The following is a 13,806-nucleotide window of genomic DNA, read 5'->3' as shown; positions in this document are numbered from 1 at the left end:
CATAATACCCTCTTCTAAAGGCCTAACACAGTAAATGGAAGTATTATCCGAGGTATCATATAATTTATCCATTATGATTCTGGGACATAAAATGTTTATGGTAGACAAAATAATGCTATGCCCTGACACCCAAGGATATCCATATTATGTCTCCCTAACACCTGAGAATATGTTACCTTATATGGCAAAAGGGACTTTGCATAAGTAATTAGGTAAAGAGGAAATTAGCCTGGATTGAGATCAGAGACGACAACATGAGAAGGATCTATCACCCTGTACTCATTCTGAGATACAGGAAACCAAACGCAAGGAATTAGAGAGGCCTATAGGAGTTAAGGCCAGCCCTCACCTAATAAGTAGCAGGAAGCAGACTTAAACCACATGGAAATGAGTTTTGGCAACAACTGAATGAGCAAGGAAATGGATCTTCCCATACAGTCTCTATATAGGAACTCCAATTGGCACCTTGATTTTTACCTGTTAAGACTTACGTCAGACTACTGATTAATAGAACTTTAAGATAACAAATTTCTGTGGTTATACGACACTAAGTCTGTAGTAAACTGTTACATGATATCAACAGGAAACTAATTCAGCACTGTAGTACTTAGATTTAAAATTAAAATTAAACCAGGACTATTTTATTCTCCTTTATGAAAAAAATTATCTTCATTTTGTCTTTGATCTACCTTCCTAGATTTCCAAGTATAAGATAAAAACTGAAGACCAACTCATAATATAATATTTCTTTGAGAATGTTTTAATAAATGTACTGATTTAAAGCCTAGAGAATTTTAAACTCTCTAGTAGGGAGTCAAACAATAAAAGTTTATTACTTTAAAAAAATTGAGATGCTTACCAAAGTATTCTGGGCATTTTAGGCAGAACTCTTTCAAAAAGGCATTTGCTTTCAAATCAAATGTTCTAAGTTCAACATCTGTGCCCAATCCTAAAACATCAACTTCTACCACAGGTAGTTCACAATCTCCAACAAGGTGATAAAACTGAATCAAAACCTAGAGAAAAAGAAAAAAGAAACTACCACTACCAAAATAAAAAATTATTTATGCGGATGGTGGTTATAAATGGATATATAAGGTATACATATGATCAGTATTTAAAATGTAGGAAAGATTTTATATCACACATACACATTTATGTTGTACAATTAACTTTTTAATAAATATGTATCAAATAACCCTATATATGACTAAACTAACTTTTGATTAAGAAAATCTTCAAAGAAAGGGGAGGAAAAATCACAGAGTAACATCTGGATTCAGCTTAAATTGGATGAAACAGGAGTACATGTTAGTAATGAGACTATATAAATACGCTGAATAGCAGCAGTGACTAACAATTTAAATAAGCCATATTAAATTTTACCATGGTACATACCTCTGGCACTTCAAATCTTATTTTATACTGAATCATATTTTTTGAACAATCCAGCTTTTGAAACTTTTTCTGCTGATAACTTTGAACTTCAGTGGGAGATTGAAGAGGTTCGTCCAAGGGACTACATGGTGCATCAAAAAATTCTTCCTCTGAATCTAAATAGTACAGAACACTGTTTAAGTCAATAATCAAAATGACTGATTTAATAACATTATAATTTTTCTGAAATAAATATGAATTTTTTTTTAAAGATTTTATTTATTTATTCGACAGAGAGAGAGACAGCCAGCGAGAGAGGGAACACAAGCAGGGGGAGTGGGAGAGGAAGAAGCAGGCTCATAGCGGAGGAGCCCGATGTGGGGCTCGATCCCACAACGCTGGGATCACGCCCTGAGCTGAAGGCAGACGCTTAACCGCTGTGCCACCCAGGCGCCCCAAGAAATAAATATGAATATTAATACATTAATGGTCTAAATATTTCAAAATCTGAATTAAAAAGATGAGAAAATAGAAAATAGAGATTATGCCCAAAAGTAACATTTTTGATGACAAAAAATACATAAAAGTTCATCTTTAGACTAATGAACATCACCTTTTAAAGTCATTAGTCTAATAACTGCAAACAAAAATTTTATTTTTATTTTTGAGAGCAAGAGAGAGAATGTGCATACACCAGCAGGGGATGGGAAAGGGGCAGAGGGAGAGAATTTTAAGTAGGCTCCATGTTGGGCTCCCCCAAATGCAGGGCTTGATCTCATGACCCTGAGGTCATGATTTGAGCTGAAATCAAAGTTGGATGCTCAACTGTCTGAGGCACCCCGCAAAAGAAAATTTTTATAGCCAGTGCCAACGATTACATGCAACACGAATTTTCAAAGGAACACACTAATATGATGCTCTACCTGGGTAACAAAAATAGGACAGAGCTACAAAATCTGTACTATCAAAAGCACAAAGCAGGCCCTGAGGTTCGGATGAAGAAACTGAGATCAATCACTATGTCTTTCGTGTGTGTGTATGTGTGTCTGTGTGTGTGTATACACACACATATAATTTCCAGAATTTGCTATCAAAAACAACTCCAAACCATTAAAAGAAGATTTAAAGGAAACTAAAACCATCTGAAGTATATCCCTAACAACCAAAACCTGAATTTAGGGTAGATGATCTCACAAACATCTCCTCCCCGCCCCTTAACCACACAGAAAGAAAAACATTCTCTAGAAAACCTAAGATTGGCATGGTAACTGCAGTTACTTAACATTTAGCAATTTTTAAAGCCTTAAAAATAGAGAAATACATTTACTTTTCTTTCCAATGTGGCCAAGAAAAAGCAGATATCTAATGTCAAAACATTTACCAGTTTTCATGTGTGAATGTAGGTATTAAGGCTTGATTTTTTCATTTAATAGTAAAAAAGGAAAATATAAAAATAAAACTAAAATTTTACTATAAGATTCTCCAAATAACTAAGTAACATTATAAATTATGTATCAATACAGTTTTATAGGGGCTCCTAGCTCAAAGGAGGATAAAGATGATTAACTTACTAGTGGATTTTGTGAGATTATGAGTTTAACTTTTATTTACCAAAAATTCCTGCTGCAAAAGGAACTTTAAGAAACATTCAAGTTCTATTATCTTAAAGGAATTTTAGTGAAATTTTCTGGAAAACATATACGTATCAGCTATTGCCTGCAATTTTTTGTATAGTCTCAAAATGAAAATCATATTCATAATACATTTTAATAAGGAAAACTTCCTAAACCAGTTTCATTTTACCATCATCAACACATGGAAGTTCCAAGAAAGGAAGCACTTTCTGTGAAATCTGTGATGTTCCCAAAGAAGTGGACCTTTGAATCTGGAAGAAAAGTAATTCGGTGTTAATTAGCACAAAGATTTTTATTCAAAGTCCTAAGACAATGTTGACAAAAACAAAAAAAATCTCACTTTGAATGAAGAAAAAAAAATCCAGTCTGAATTAGGAAAGTAAATTATAAAACACAGACTTAAAGAAGTGGTTTTACAATTTCAAGGCTAAATAAAAATCATAAAACTGTTATATTAATTTTCTTGTTGACAGGCTTTGAGTAGGAAAAGATCTTAGATACGTGTTAACTCAATGTCTCACTAAGTAAGAAAACCATCTCAGGACATCCACAGGAAATAACCAGTCCCAATATTTAAAACCTACGGAGTTGGGAAGTTTGCAATTTCACTTTTCATTTTTTGAAAACTATTTCATTAAATTGACTTTTTTACTGCTTTGAGAAATATAGCACATAAAAACATATAATGCAATTTGAAATAGTAAGAAAAGACATACCTGAATCTTCTACTCAGGCCAAAAAACCAAGCAGTACTATATCCCTACCTAGAAGCATCTCATGTGATCCTCCTTGATTATATTCCCTATGACTGATCATGATTTCACTTTAATTTACTTTTTTACCTCCTATGAATGATTCTTTGACATGGTTTATCCTCTGCTTCTTTCTACACTGTACAAAAAGGGAGTATTAGACATTTTCCTATGACATTCTTCTACAAAACAATGTTTAAATTTTATCCATATTGATTGTTCAACTCATTCTCACCGCCTGACTATATTGCATATTTGATGAATAAACCACTACTTATTTGTCCACTACACTGTTGATGAATATTTGTATTGTTTACAGATTTTTTGCTTTTATTCATAGTGCCACCATAAGCACCCCTGAACATGTCTCCAGGTGCTCACATGTAAGATTATCTAAGGTGTATTTATCAAAGAGTAGAATTGCGTATATTTACCTTACTAAGTAGTATCAAACTGTTTTCACAAGTAGTTGCAACATTAAACTAACATCAACAGATAAGAGTTTGCACGGCTGCATAGCCTCATAAATGCTTAGTGTTTTCAGACATTTTAAATTTTGGCAATCTTCCTGGCAATTTCACCTTAGCTTTAAATAGAATTTCACAAATGCGTTACAGTTACATGTCCTATCACAGGTTCGTGGGTTGGGTTTGTCCTTCTCCAAATCCTATTTGTTTTTGGGAAGGCATTTTTACTGAGCATAAAATGTTTTGGGAAAACACTTTACATAGGAGTACAAACTAAGTATAAGGTTCACTAAGTTGTCATAAAGAAAACAACCAGGCACCCGAAATTCAGATCCAGGAACAGAACATTACTATCAATGCAGAGGCCTCCATCGTGTTCCTCACAATCATTAGGCAAACCCCCCAAAAGAACTATGCTGTCCTAATTTCAATTCTTAATGTTCTGAAATTTTTTACATCTACATTAATGATAGAATGGTTCTGCTTTGCATTTTCCTGATGAGTAATAAAATTAAACACCTTTTCACATGTCTGCTCATGTTTTATTGGGCTATTGCTCTCCTTAAACACCTTTTCACATGTCTGCTCATGTTTTATTGGGCTATTGCTCTCCTTATATATTTTGGATAAACTATTCTGTATACTATGTATTGCAAATATTTTTCACAGTTGGATGGCTTGCCTTTTTCATTTTTAACCACTGTCCTTCAAAAAGTAGAAAATTTTCATTTTCATCAATTTATTTTTCTTATTTGTGCTTCTTTATCCCAAAAACATCTTTACCTACCACAAGCACTTAAAGATTTTCTCTTATATTTTTTGTTAAAGAAACTATACTTTTGGGACATTGACATTCATGTTTGTGTTCCATTTCAAGTTAAATTCCATGTGTTATTTTTTTCCCACTTGGAAATCTAGCTATTTCAAAATCATTTATTGAAAGAACTATCACATTTCCCCCACTTATTTGGGTTGGCATCTTTGTATAAAATCAAATATATATTAACCATGTATTATATTGTACATTTATATCCAGGCTTATTCTACTTCATTGATCTGTGGGTCTGTTCTCATACCAAACAAAACCACTTTCTTTAGTAAAGTAGCCATGAAATAAACCTTGAAATCAAGTATTAGAAAACCTCTAACATTATTCTTATCCAAAATCGTTTTGGCTAAGATTATGGAAGCAACCTAAGTGTCCATCGACAGATGAATGGATAAAGAAGATGTGGTGTATATATATGCAATGCAGTATTATTCAACCATAAAAAAGAATGAAATCCTGCCATTTGCAACAACATGGATGGATCCAGAGAGTATAGTGTTAAGTGAAATAAGCCAGAAAAAGACAAATACCATATTATTTCACTCACATGTGGAATTTAAGAAACAAACCAAGGAAGAGACAAATCAAAACACAGACTCTTACCTACAGATAAAAAACAGATGGTTAATGGGGGAGGGAGGGGTGGGTGAAATAGATGAAGGGGGTTAAGAGTAACTTATCTTGAAGAACACAGAGTAATATAGGGAAGTGCTGAATCACTATATTGTACATCTGAAATGAATGTAACATTGTTAACTATACTGGAATTAACATTAAAAATAATAAATTGTTTTGGCTAATATGTGTCCTTTGTATTACTGTACATACTTTATAGTTTGTTAATTTCCAGAAAAGAAATCTGTATTGACTGAAGTTGTGAGAAATCTACAGAATTTGGAGAAGATTGCCAACTCAACGAGGTCAGGCCTCCAATCCTCAACTATGCATATCCTTCCACTGTTTAGGTTTTCTTTTTTTTTTCAGAAAAGTTTTGCAGTTTAAGGTTTACAGGTCTTGTACTTCTTTATTAATTTTTTCTTAAGTATTTAGCCCTTTTTAATGTTATGAATGGAACAGTTCTCTCCATTTTTAGAAACAATTATTTACATTATGATAATGTATCTTGCAAACTTGCTTACTATTACTAGTGACATTTTTCTACATCCCTTAGGACTTTCTGCTGATGATCATTTCACCTGCAAATAAAGATAGTTTTACTTCTTCTTTCTTTTTCTTGATTTATTTGCAGAAGCTAGAACATTCACTATCAACTTGAATACAAGTGGTGAGAAAAGGCATTCTTGAACTATTCCGGATCTTACAAGGAAAGCATTCAGTCTTTTTCAAATTAAGTACAATACTAGCTATAGGTTTTTACTAGATGTCCCTTACCAGGCTGAAGAAACTCTTCTATTCCTCGTTTGTTAACAGTTTTTATCACTAGGGCGCCTGGGTGGCTCAGTGGATTAAGTGTCTGCCTTCAGCTCAGGTTGTGATCCTAGGGTCCTGCGATCGAGCCCCCAAAAGAGCTCCCAATCCGGCTCCCTGCTCAGCAGAGAGTGTACTTCTCTCTCCCTCTGCCCCTCCCCCTGCTTGTGCTCTCTCTTGCTTGCTCGCTCTCTCTCAAAAAAATAATTTTTTAAAAAAGTTTTTATCATCAATAATTGTTGGGTTTTGTCAATACTTTTTCCTCTTCCACAGAAATGATAATATACTTTTTCTCTTTCATTCCATGAATATGATTAATAGCCTTGACTGGTGAACCATTTTTGCTTTCATAAGGTAAATACATTTGGTTATAGTATATTATCCTTTTTATATATCATACTATTTGGTTGCAGTATTTGTTAAGGACTTTTGCATCTATGTTAATGAACATACATGTCTAGTTTTCTCATAATTCCTTTGATTACTAAACAGGACAATCTATGCAAAGAAACAAGAGAGAATGGCCCATACACAGACAAAATTAGCAGACACAGTTGCAGAGGAAGTAAGGCACTGGACTTACTAAAAAAGGATTTTTTTTTTTTTAATGCCTTAAATATGCTCAGAAAGCTGAAAAGGACTATGGAGAAACAGCTAAAGGAAACCCCAACAATGATGTCAAAACAGAGAAAACATCAAATTTTAAGAACTCAAAAAGAAATTCTGAATCTGAAAAGCGCTAGATAACAAATGAATCAGTTATCTTCATGGATCCTAAAGTCATTTAAAGGATAAGGACTAATTAGGAACAACCTTACTTCCACATATTCAGCACCTTGGATGAAACGAACAAATTCCTTAACAGACAAAGTCTTATAAAGCTTGTGCAAGAATAAACTGATACTGTAAACAGTCCTGTAAAAATGAAACAATTTGAAAATCTCTCAAAGAAATTCTCAGCATAGATGGCTTCACTGGTACTTAAGACAGAAATAGTATCTACTCTTTACAAAAAAATCTCATAAAATAAGAGAAGAGGGAAACCTTTTCCAATTCATTTTACAAACCTGGACTTTCTCTGATATCATATGCAAACACATAACAAGTATAAACCAGGATCCTGTATGAACATAAATACAAAAATCCTCAACAAAAAATTAGCAAATAAATCCAACAATGTATTAAAAGGATAATATATCATGAATAAAGGAGGTCTATATTAGGAATGCAAGGCTAGTTTAACATTCAAGAATCAATGTAATTCATATTACAAGAATAAAGAAGAAAACTGTATGATTACAAGAGATGTAGCAAAAGCATTACATAAAGTGCTACAAATATTCCTGACACAAATAAAACTATCAGCTAACTAGGAATAAAAGAGCACCTCCCTCAACCTGGGAAATAACATGTAGGAAAAATCAATAACTATTATCACACCTAATAAGGTAAGACTACACTCCTGCCATTAAGTAGCAGACTGACCCACTGAACCTGAGAAAGCAGCACCATTGTCGGAAATCCAGGGGGCAACTTTAGCTCCCAAACCTATACCTTCTGAGCCCATGTTGGTAGTGGCACCTCTGTGGATCTCAGAATAGCCTTCAGGATTATTCTTTTCCCTTCTGAGGAATAAAGCACGTTCCCAGCTGGATGGCTCTAGTGTCCTACCCTGTAGTATCTCAGAAGTTTAAGGGATTTTCTTCATTTTGTTCTGAGACTCTGCCCTCTTTAGTCTAAGCTGGCAGTACTTCAGCCAGCCGGTACAGCCCCATCTCTATTCCCATCTTTGGCTGAGATGGTGGGTTAGACAGACCCATGAATCACACCCTTAAGCCCTTTATCAAGTGTTTTGTGCAAATGCCCTTGGTTTTCTCTCTGTAACACACTTTCCCATTTTTGTAATATGGATAGGCTGAGCATTTGCCCAATCTTAAGTTCTGTTACTGATGTGCTTACAAAATCCTTCTTAAAAATGTATCTTTTCTTGCATTTTACTATAAGCAATTAAGAAAAACTAAGACCATGTCTTGAACAGTTTGCTTAGAAATCTCAATTAAATATTCAAGTTCATCACTTACAAGTTACACACTAGAAAACAATTCGGCCAAGTTCTTTCCCATTTCATAACAAGGATCATCTTGCCTCACTTTCTAGTACCAAAAGCTGTATTAGTTTGCAAGGGCTGCCATAACAAAATTTAGTAGACTGGAGGGCTTAAACAACAGAAATTTATTTTCTCACAGTTCGGGAGGATAATAAGTCCAAGATCAAGGTGTTGGCATAATTTGTTTTAACTGAGGTCTCTCTTCTAGGCTTGCAGATGTCCACCTCTTGTCTGTGCCCTCCTCCTCTAAGCTCTCCCACGCCAAGGTGTTTTCTCTGTACATGTGTATCTCTGGTGTCTTTTTCTCTGTCTGAATTTCTACTTCTTATGAAGATGCCAGGCTGCATTAGGACCCACTCTAATGGCCTCATATTAATTTAACCACTTTTTAAGGCCCTATCTCCAAATACAGTGACATTTTCTGAGGTACTAGGGTCAAGGTTTCAATATGTGGATTTTCAGAGGACACTGAACACATGTACATTTCAACTACAAAATACTTACGAAAAAACTTAAATACACCTAAATAAATGAAAAAATGTATCATGTTGATGGACTGATTCAATATTGTTAAAATGTCAATTCTCCCCAAATTGCTAATACAATAAAATCACCATCAAAATCCCAGCAGAATTTTTTTGTAGAACTGAAAAAGCTGATTCTAAAAGTTATAGGGAAAGGGGAAGAACTAGTGGAAACTATTTGGGAAAAGCAAACAATTTAGATGTCACATTACCTGATTTCAAGATTTACCATTTTCAACTGTATCAAAAAGGACACCTACGAATAAATTTCATCAAAGAGGTGAAAAATCTGTACCCTGAAAATTATAAAACATTGATGAAAGAAACTGAAGACACAAATAGATAGAAAGATATTTCACACTTAAGGATTGCAAAAAGTAGTATTGTTAAAAGTTCACACTACTCAAAGCAATCTTCAGATTCAATGCAATCTCTATCAAAAGTCCAGTGGTACATTACACACACGTAGAAAAAAAATCATTCTAACATTTGTATGACCCCGAATAGCCAAAGCAATCTTGAGAAAGAAGAACAAAGCTGGAGGCATCCCACTTCCTAACTTCAAGCTCTATTACAAAGCAAGGTAATTAAAACAGTATGGCACCAACACAAAAACAGATCCATAAATCAACGGAACAGAAATGAGAGGCCAGGAATAAATCTATGCATTAACGGTCAATTTTTGGCAAAGGAGCCAAGAATATACAGCAAGGAAAGGACAGTTGCTTCAACAAATGGTGCTGGGGAAACTGGACAGCCACATGCAAAAGAATAAAACTGGACTCCTCTATCTTATACACAAAATCAACTTAAAATGGATTACACACTTGAATGGAAGACCTAAAGCCATAAAGCCTGTAGAAGAAAACATAGGCAGGTAAGCTCCTTGATAGCAACCTTGGCAATGATTTTTTTGGATCTGACATGAAAAGCAAAGGCAGCAAAAGCAAAAATTAACAAGTGGAACTACCTCAAACTAAAAAGCTTCTTCTGCACAGCAAGGGAAACTATCAACAAATGAAAAGGCAATGAACTGAATGGGAGAAAATAAATGCAAATAATATATCTGATAAGGGATTAATATCCAAAATATATATCCAGAATTCATTCAACTCAGCAAAACAAACAATTCAATTAAAAAACAGGCAGAAGAAAGAAATGGACATTTTCCAAAGAAGACATACAGATGGTCAACAGACACATGAAAAGATGCCCAACATCACTAATAAAGGAAATGCAAATCAAAACAATGATGAGATATCAGCCAACATGTGTTAGGATGGCCACTATCAAAAAGACAACAGACCCAGCGTGGCTACTACACAGACCAGACTTCACTTGCTTGTGTGCCACACTCTGCTTCCTCTGCAACCATGTCTGATAAACCCGGTATGGCTGAGATTGAGAAATTCAATACATCAATATCGAAGAAGACAGAAATACACTACCTTCAAAAGAAACAAATGAACAGGAGAAGCAAGCAAGGGAATCATAATGAGGCATGTGCTGCCAACATGCCCTATAAATTTACAAGCACTGTCTTATTTTACTTCTTTTAGCTGTCTAACTTTGTAAGATGCAAAGAGGTCAGATCAAGTTTAAATGACTATACTACATCCTTTTCACATCAAAGAACTGAGAACTACTGACAACGAAGGCTGGGTCTGCCACTCTTATCTGCCAGCTGGCTGGCAAGAAAGGAAAAGAACTTTCATTTTGGTGAAGGAAGATGCTGGGTGGGATGACAGTGAAATCTAGAATAAAAACAAGCTGGCCCAAGGTGTCTTACAGGCTATAAAACAGGGTTCATGGGGTTTAATCACAGTGCCATATTTTTGTTCAAATGGTTTTAAATTACTGGAATGCACAATTTTTAATATGCAAATAAAAAGTTTTAAAATCTGAAAAAAAGGGCACCTAGGTGGCTCAGTCCGTTAAGCGTCTGCCTTTGGCTCAAGTAGTGATCCCGGTGGGATGGAGCCCTGCATCAGGCTCCCTGCTCCTCGGGGAGCCTACTTCTCCCTTTGCCTCTGTCTCTCTCTCTCATGAATAAATAAATATTTTCTAAAAAAACTGAAAAAAAAAAAAAAAAAGACAACAGGTAACAAGTATTGGAGAGGATATGGAGAAAAAGGAACTCCTGTGCAGCGTTGGTGGGAATGTAAATTGGTGCAGCCACCATGGAAACAGTGGGGAGGCTCCTCAGAAAACTAAAACTAGGAACTACCATAATCCAGCAATCTCACTTTCCTGGTTTTTCCAAGCAAAATGAAAACAGGATATCAAAGAGAAATCTGCACTCCCATGTTCACTGCAGCGTAATAGCCAAGATGTGGGAAACTATCTAAGTGTCCATCATACAGATGAATGGATAACAGCATGGCATTTATAAACAATACATAAGCATATACATATTATATATACACACACACATATATTTTTATATATATAACATAAATTACTCAACCATGAGAAGGAAGGAAATCCTGCCATTTGTGACAACATGAATGGAACTTGAGGGCATGATGCTAAGGATGCTAAGTGGAATAAGCTGAACTGAGAAAGATACTGCGCAGTATCACTTATATGCAGACTCTAACAACAAAAAGATCAAACATAGCAACAGAGTGTAGACGTGGTTGCCAGGGGCTATAGGGTGGAGGAAATAGGGAGCAATTAAGTAAAAGGGTACAAACTTCCAGCTTTGAGATGAGTAAGGCTGAGGATCTAATGTAAACTATGGTGACTATACGTCAACAAAACTGTACTGAATAACAGGAATCTGCTCAGAGAGCAGAACAAAATGTTCCCACCAAAAACCAGTATGTGAAGTAAGGGATGTGTTAATTCACTAGACAGGTGAAATCCTTTCACAACATACACATATATTAAACCACCACAACGTACACATTAATATTTTATAGTTTTATGTGTCAACTGAACCTTTATAAAGCTGAAATAAAAATTAAGAAGAAAAAATCTATTGTACAAAGAGAACAAGGACATCCAGCTTCAAGAGATATTTAGGTGTTAAAATCTTTCAGACTTGTGACTGAAACTCTGTTTCTGAGACAAGCCAAACAAGCATCCATGAAGGGGTGATTCTTTGTTTAAAAAACTTTTCTTTAGCTGACCTATGAAACCCCTTCAGGTTAAATTAAAACTCTTAGTAATGATCTAGTCTCTGGTACTGAACTTTCTTAGGAAACTTGGAAAAAGTGGAAAATAAAGTCCCTGCAGATTAGGATGTCATTTATATAGAAAGCAGCATGAAAACAGTAGAAAGAATGTCAGCTGTAGGGCTGTAGATTTGTTTAAAGACAGAAAGGGAAAAAGAAACCTGAATTCAAAATTTGGCTCTGCAAGCTAAAAGCTACCAGGCTTTATGATCTTATTAGCAAAGTATTTAACCTAAGAGTCTGTTCCCTGGGCAAAATGACTGTTAATACTTAACTTGCTAGATTGTGATAAGGATTAAAGATAGTAACTATGCAAAATCTAGAGGTGGGCTAGGTGTTGAATATAAATAATTAACAGATGACTTTATACAGTAATCCTTAGCCAAATGTGTGGCCTGACACATAACAGAAATTCAGTATAAGAATTATTACATAGTTATTCTCAGCCTATTTTTATACAGGCATTTGATTTTAAAAAGAACATGTAGTGTAGATCATAGGCTTGACAGCCTTACGATATACAGATTAAGTCCAGGGGATGGGAGAGAGAAGAGTCCTTTTAAGCTTCAGTGATAACTAAGAATGAACTAAGAATGAACCTACGCAAGTACTTTTTCTAAAACTTAGAGGCATTTAAAAAGGAAACATAAATAAAAGTGTAAAATACAGTATATATTACGACAGAAGGGACTCAGAAGTGCCGTCAACATAGCATAAAACTGATGGAAGAACCAGACTCACAAGATGGTCCCAGAAAAATTCTCCTTAACATCTAAAGAAGGGGATACAAAAATTAATTAATTAATTAATTAATTAAAAAGTACTTACCATGAACCCATGTAGTAAATAAGACATTATAGTATTAGCGCAAGGATAGATACAAATCAAAGCAGTATCACTGGAGTAGAAAAGAGCCAAAAAACAGGCTCAACTCAATCGAGAAAGAAAGAGTTTTCAACAAATGAAACTGAAATAACGAAAAATACAAATGTACAGAGTAACTCATCACATGCACCACTTAAAAACTTAACATAAAATGGATCATGGAGCTGAATATAAAATCTAAAACTACAAAATTTCTAGAATAAAACACAAGAAAAATCTTCTTGATTTTGTGTTAGGCAAAGAGTTCAGAGATGGGATATAAAAAGCTTCATCCATAAAAGAAAATACTGACAAAGTGGATTTCAACAAAACTTAAAACCTCTGCTCTTCAAAAGAAACTGTTAACAAAAAGCTCAGCAACAGATTATGAAAAAATATTACAAAACACTTCTGTTTTCAGGGTTATGGTACAACATGTCAGCATCTCACAGGGTTTGATGAAGTTCCTTATATTATTTTTACAATTTTTCTGTAAGTTTGAAATTATTTCAAAAGAAAAAAGTTAAATGTGAAAAGAAATGAAAATTTTTAAAAAGAGAAAAACATGAATGGATTTTAAGATTTTCTTTATTTGAGAGAGAGCACAGGTGGGGAGAGTGGGAAGAGGCAGAGGTAGAAGGAGAA

At 34.6% G+C, this 13,806-nt stretch overlaps 1 protein-coding gene across 4 annotated transcripts in view; it reads right to left on the bottom strand.

Moving 5' to 3' along the window:
• Positions 1–13,806, bottom strand: part of VPS13A (vacuolar protein sorting 13 homolog A) — a 242,767-nt gene that overhangs the window by 154,614 nt on the left and 74,347 nt on the right. For all 4 annotated transcript variants that reach the window (XR_008956869.1, XM_026518814.4, XM_026518816.4 and 1 more), the window contains exons 24-26: positions 3,181–3,262; positions 1,399–1,553; positions 860–1,016 (exon numbers count right to left, since the gene is read on the bottom strand). Coding sequence is in view for 3 of the 4 variants with exons in the window: in XM_026518814.4 (XP_026374599.1) it covers positions 860–1,016; positions 1,399–1,553; positions 3,181–3,262 (394 nt within the window). In the remaining variant the exon portion in view is untranslated. The remainder of the gene's footprint in view (positions 1–859; positions 1,017–1,398; positions 1,554–3,180; positions 3,263–13,806) is intronic.

Source organism: Ursus arctos, unplaced genomic scaffold (genome assembly GCF_023065955.2).
Source record: "Ursus arctos isolate Adak ecotype North America unplaced genomic scaffold, UrsArc2.0 scaffold_33, whole genome shotgun sequence".
In the NCBI taxonomy this organism is placed as follows: Eukaryota; Metazoa; Chordata; class Mammalia; order Carnivora; family Ursidae; genus Ursus; species Ursus arctos.
This window is presented reverse-complemented; position numbering and strand designations above follow the sequence as displayed.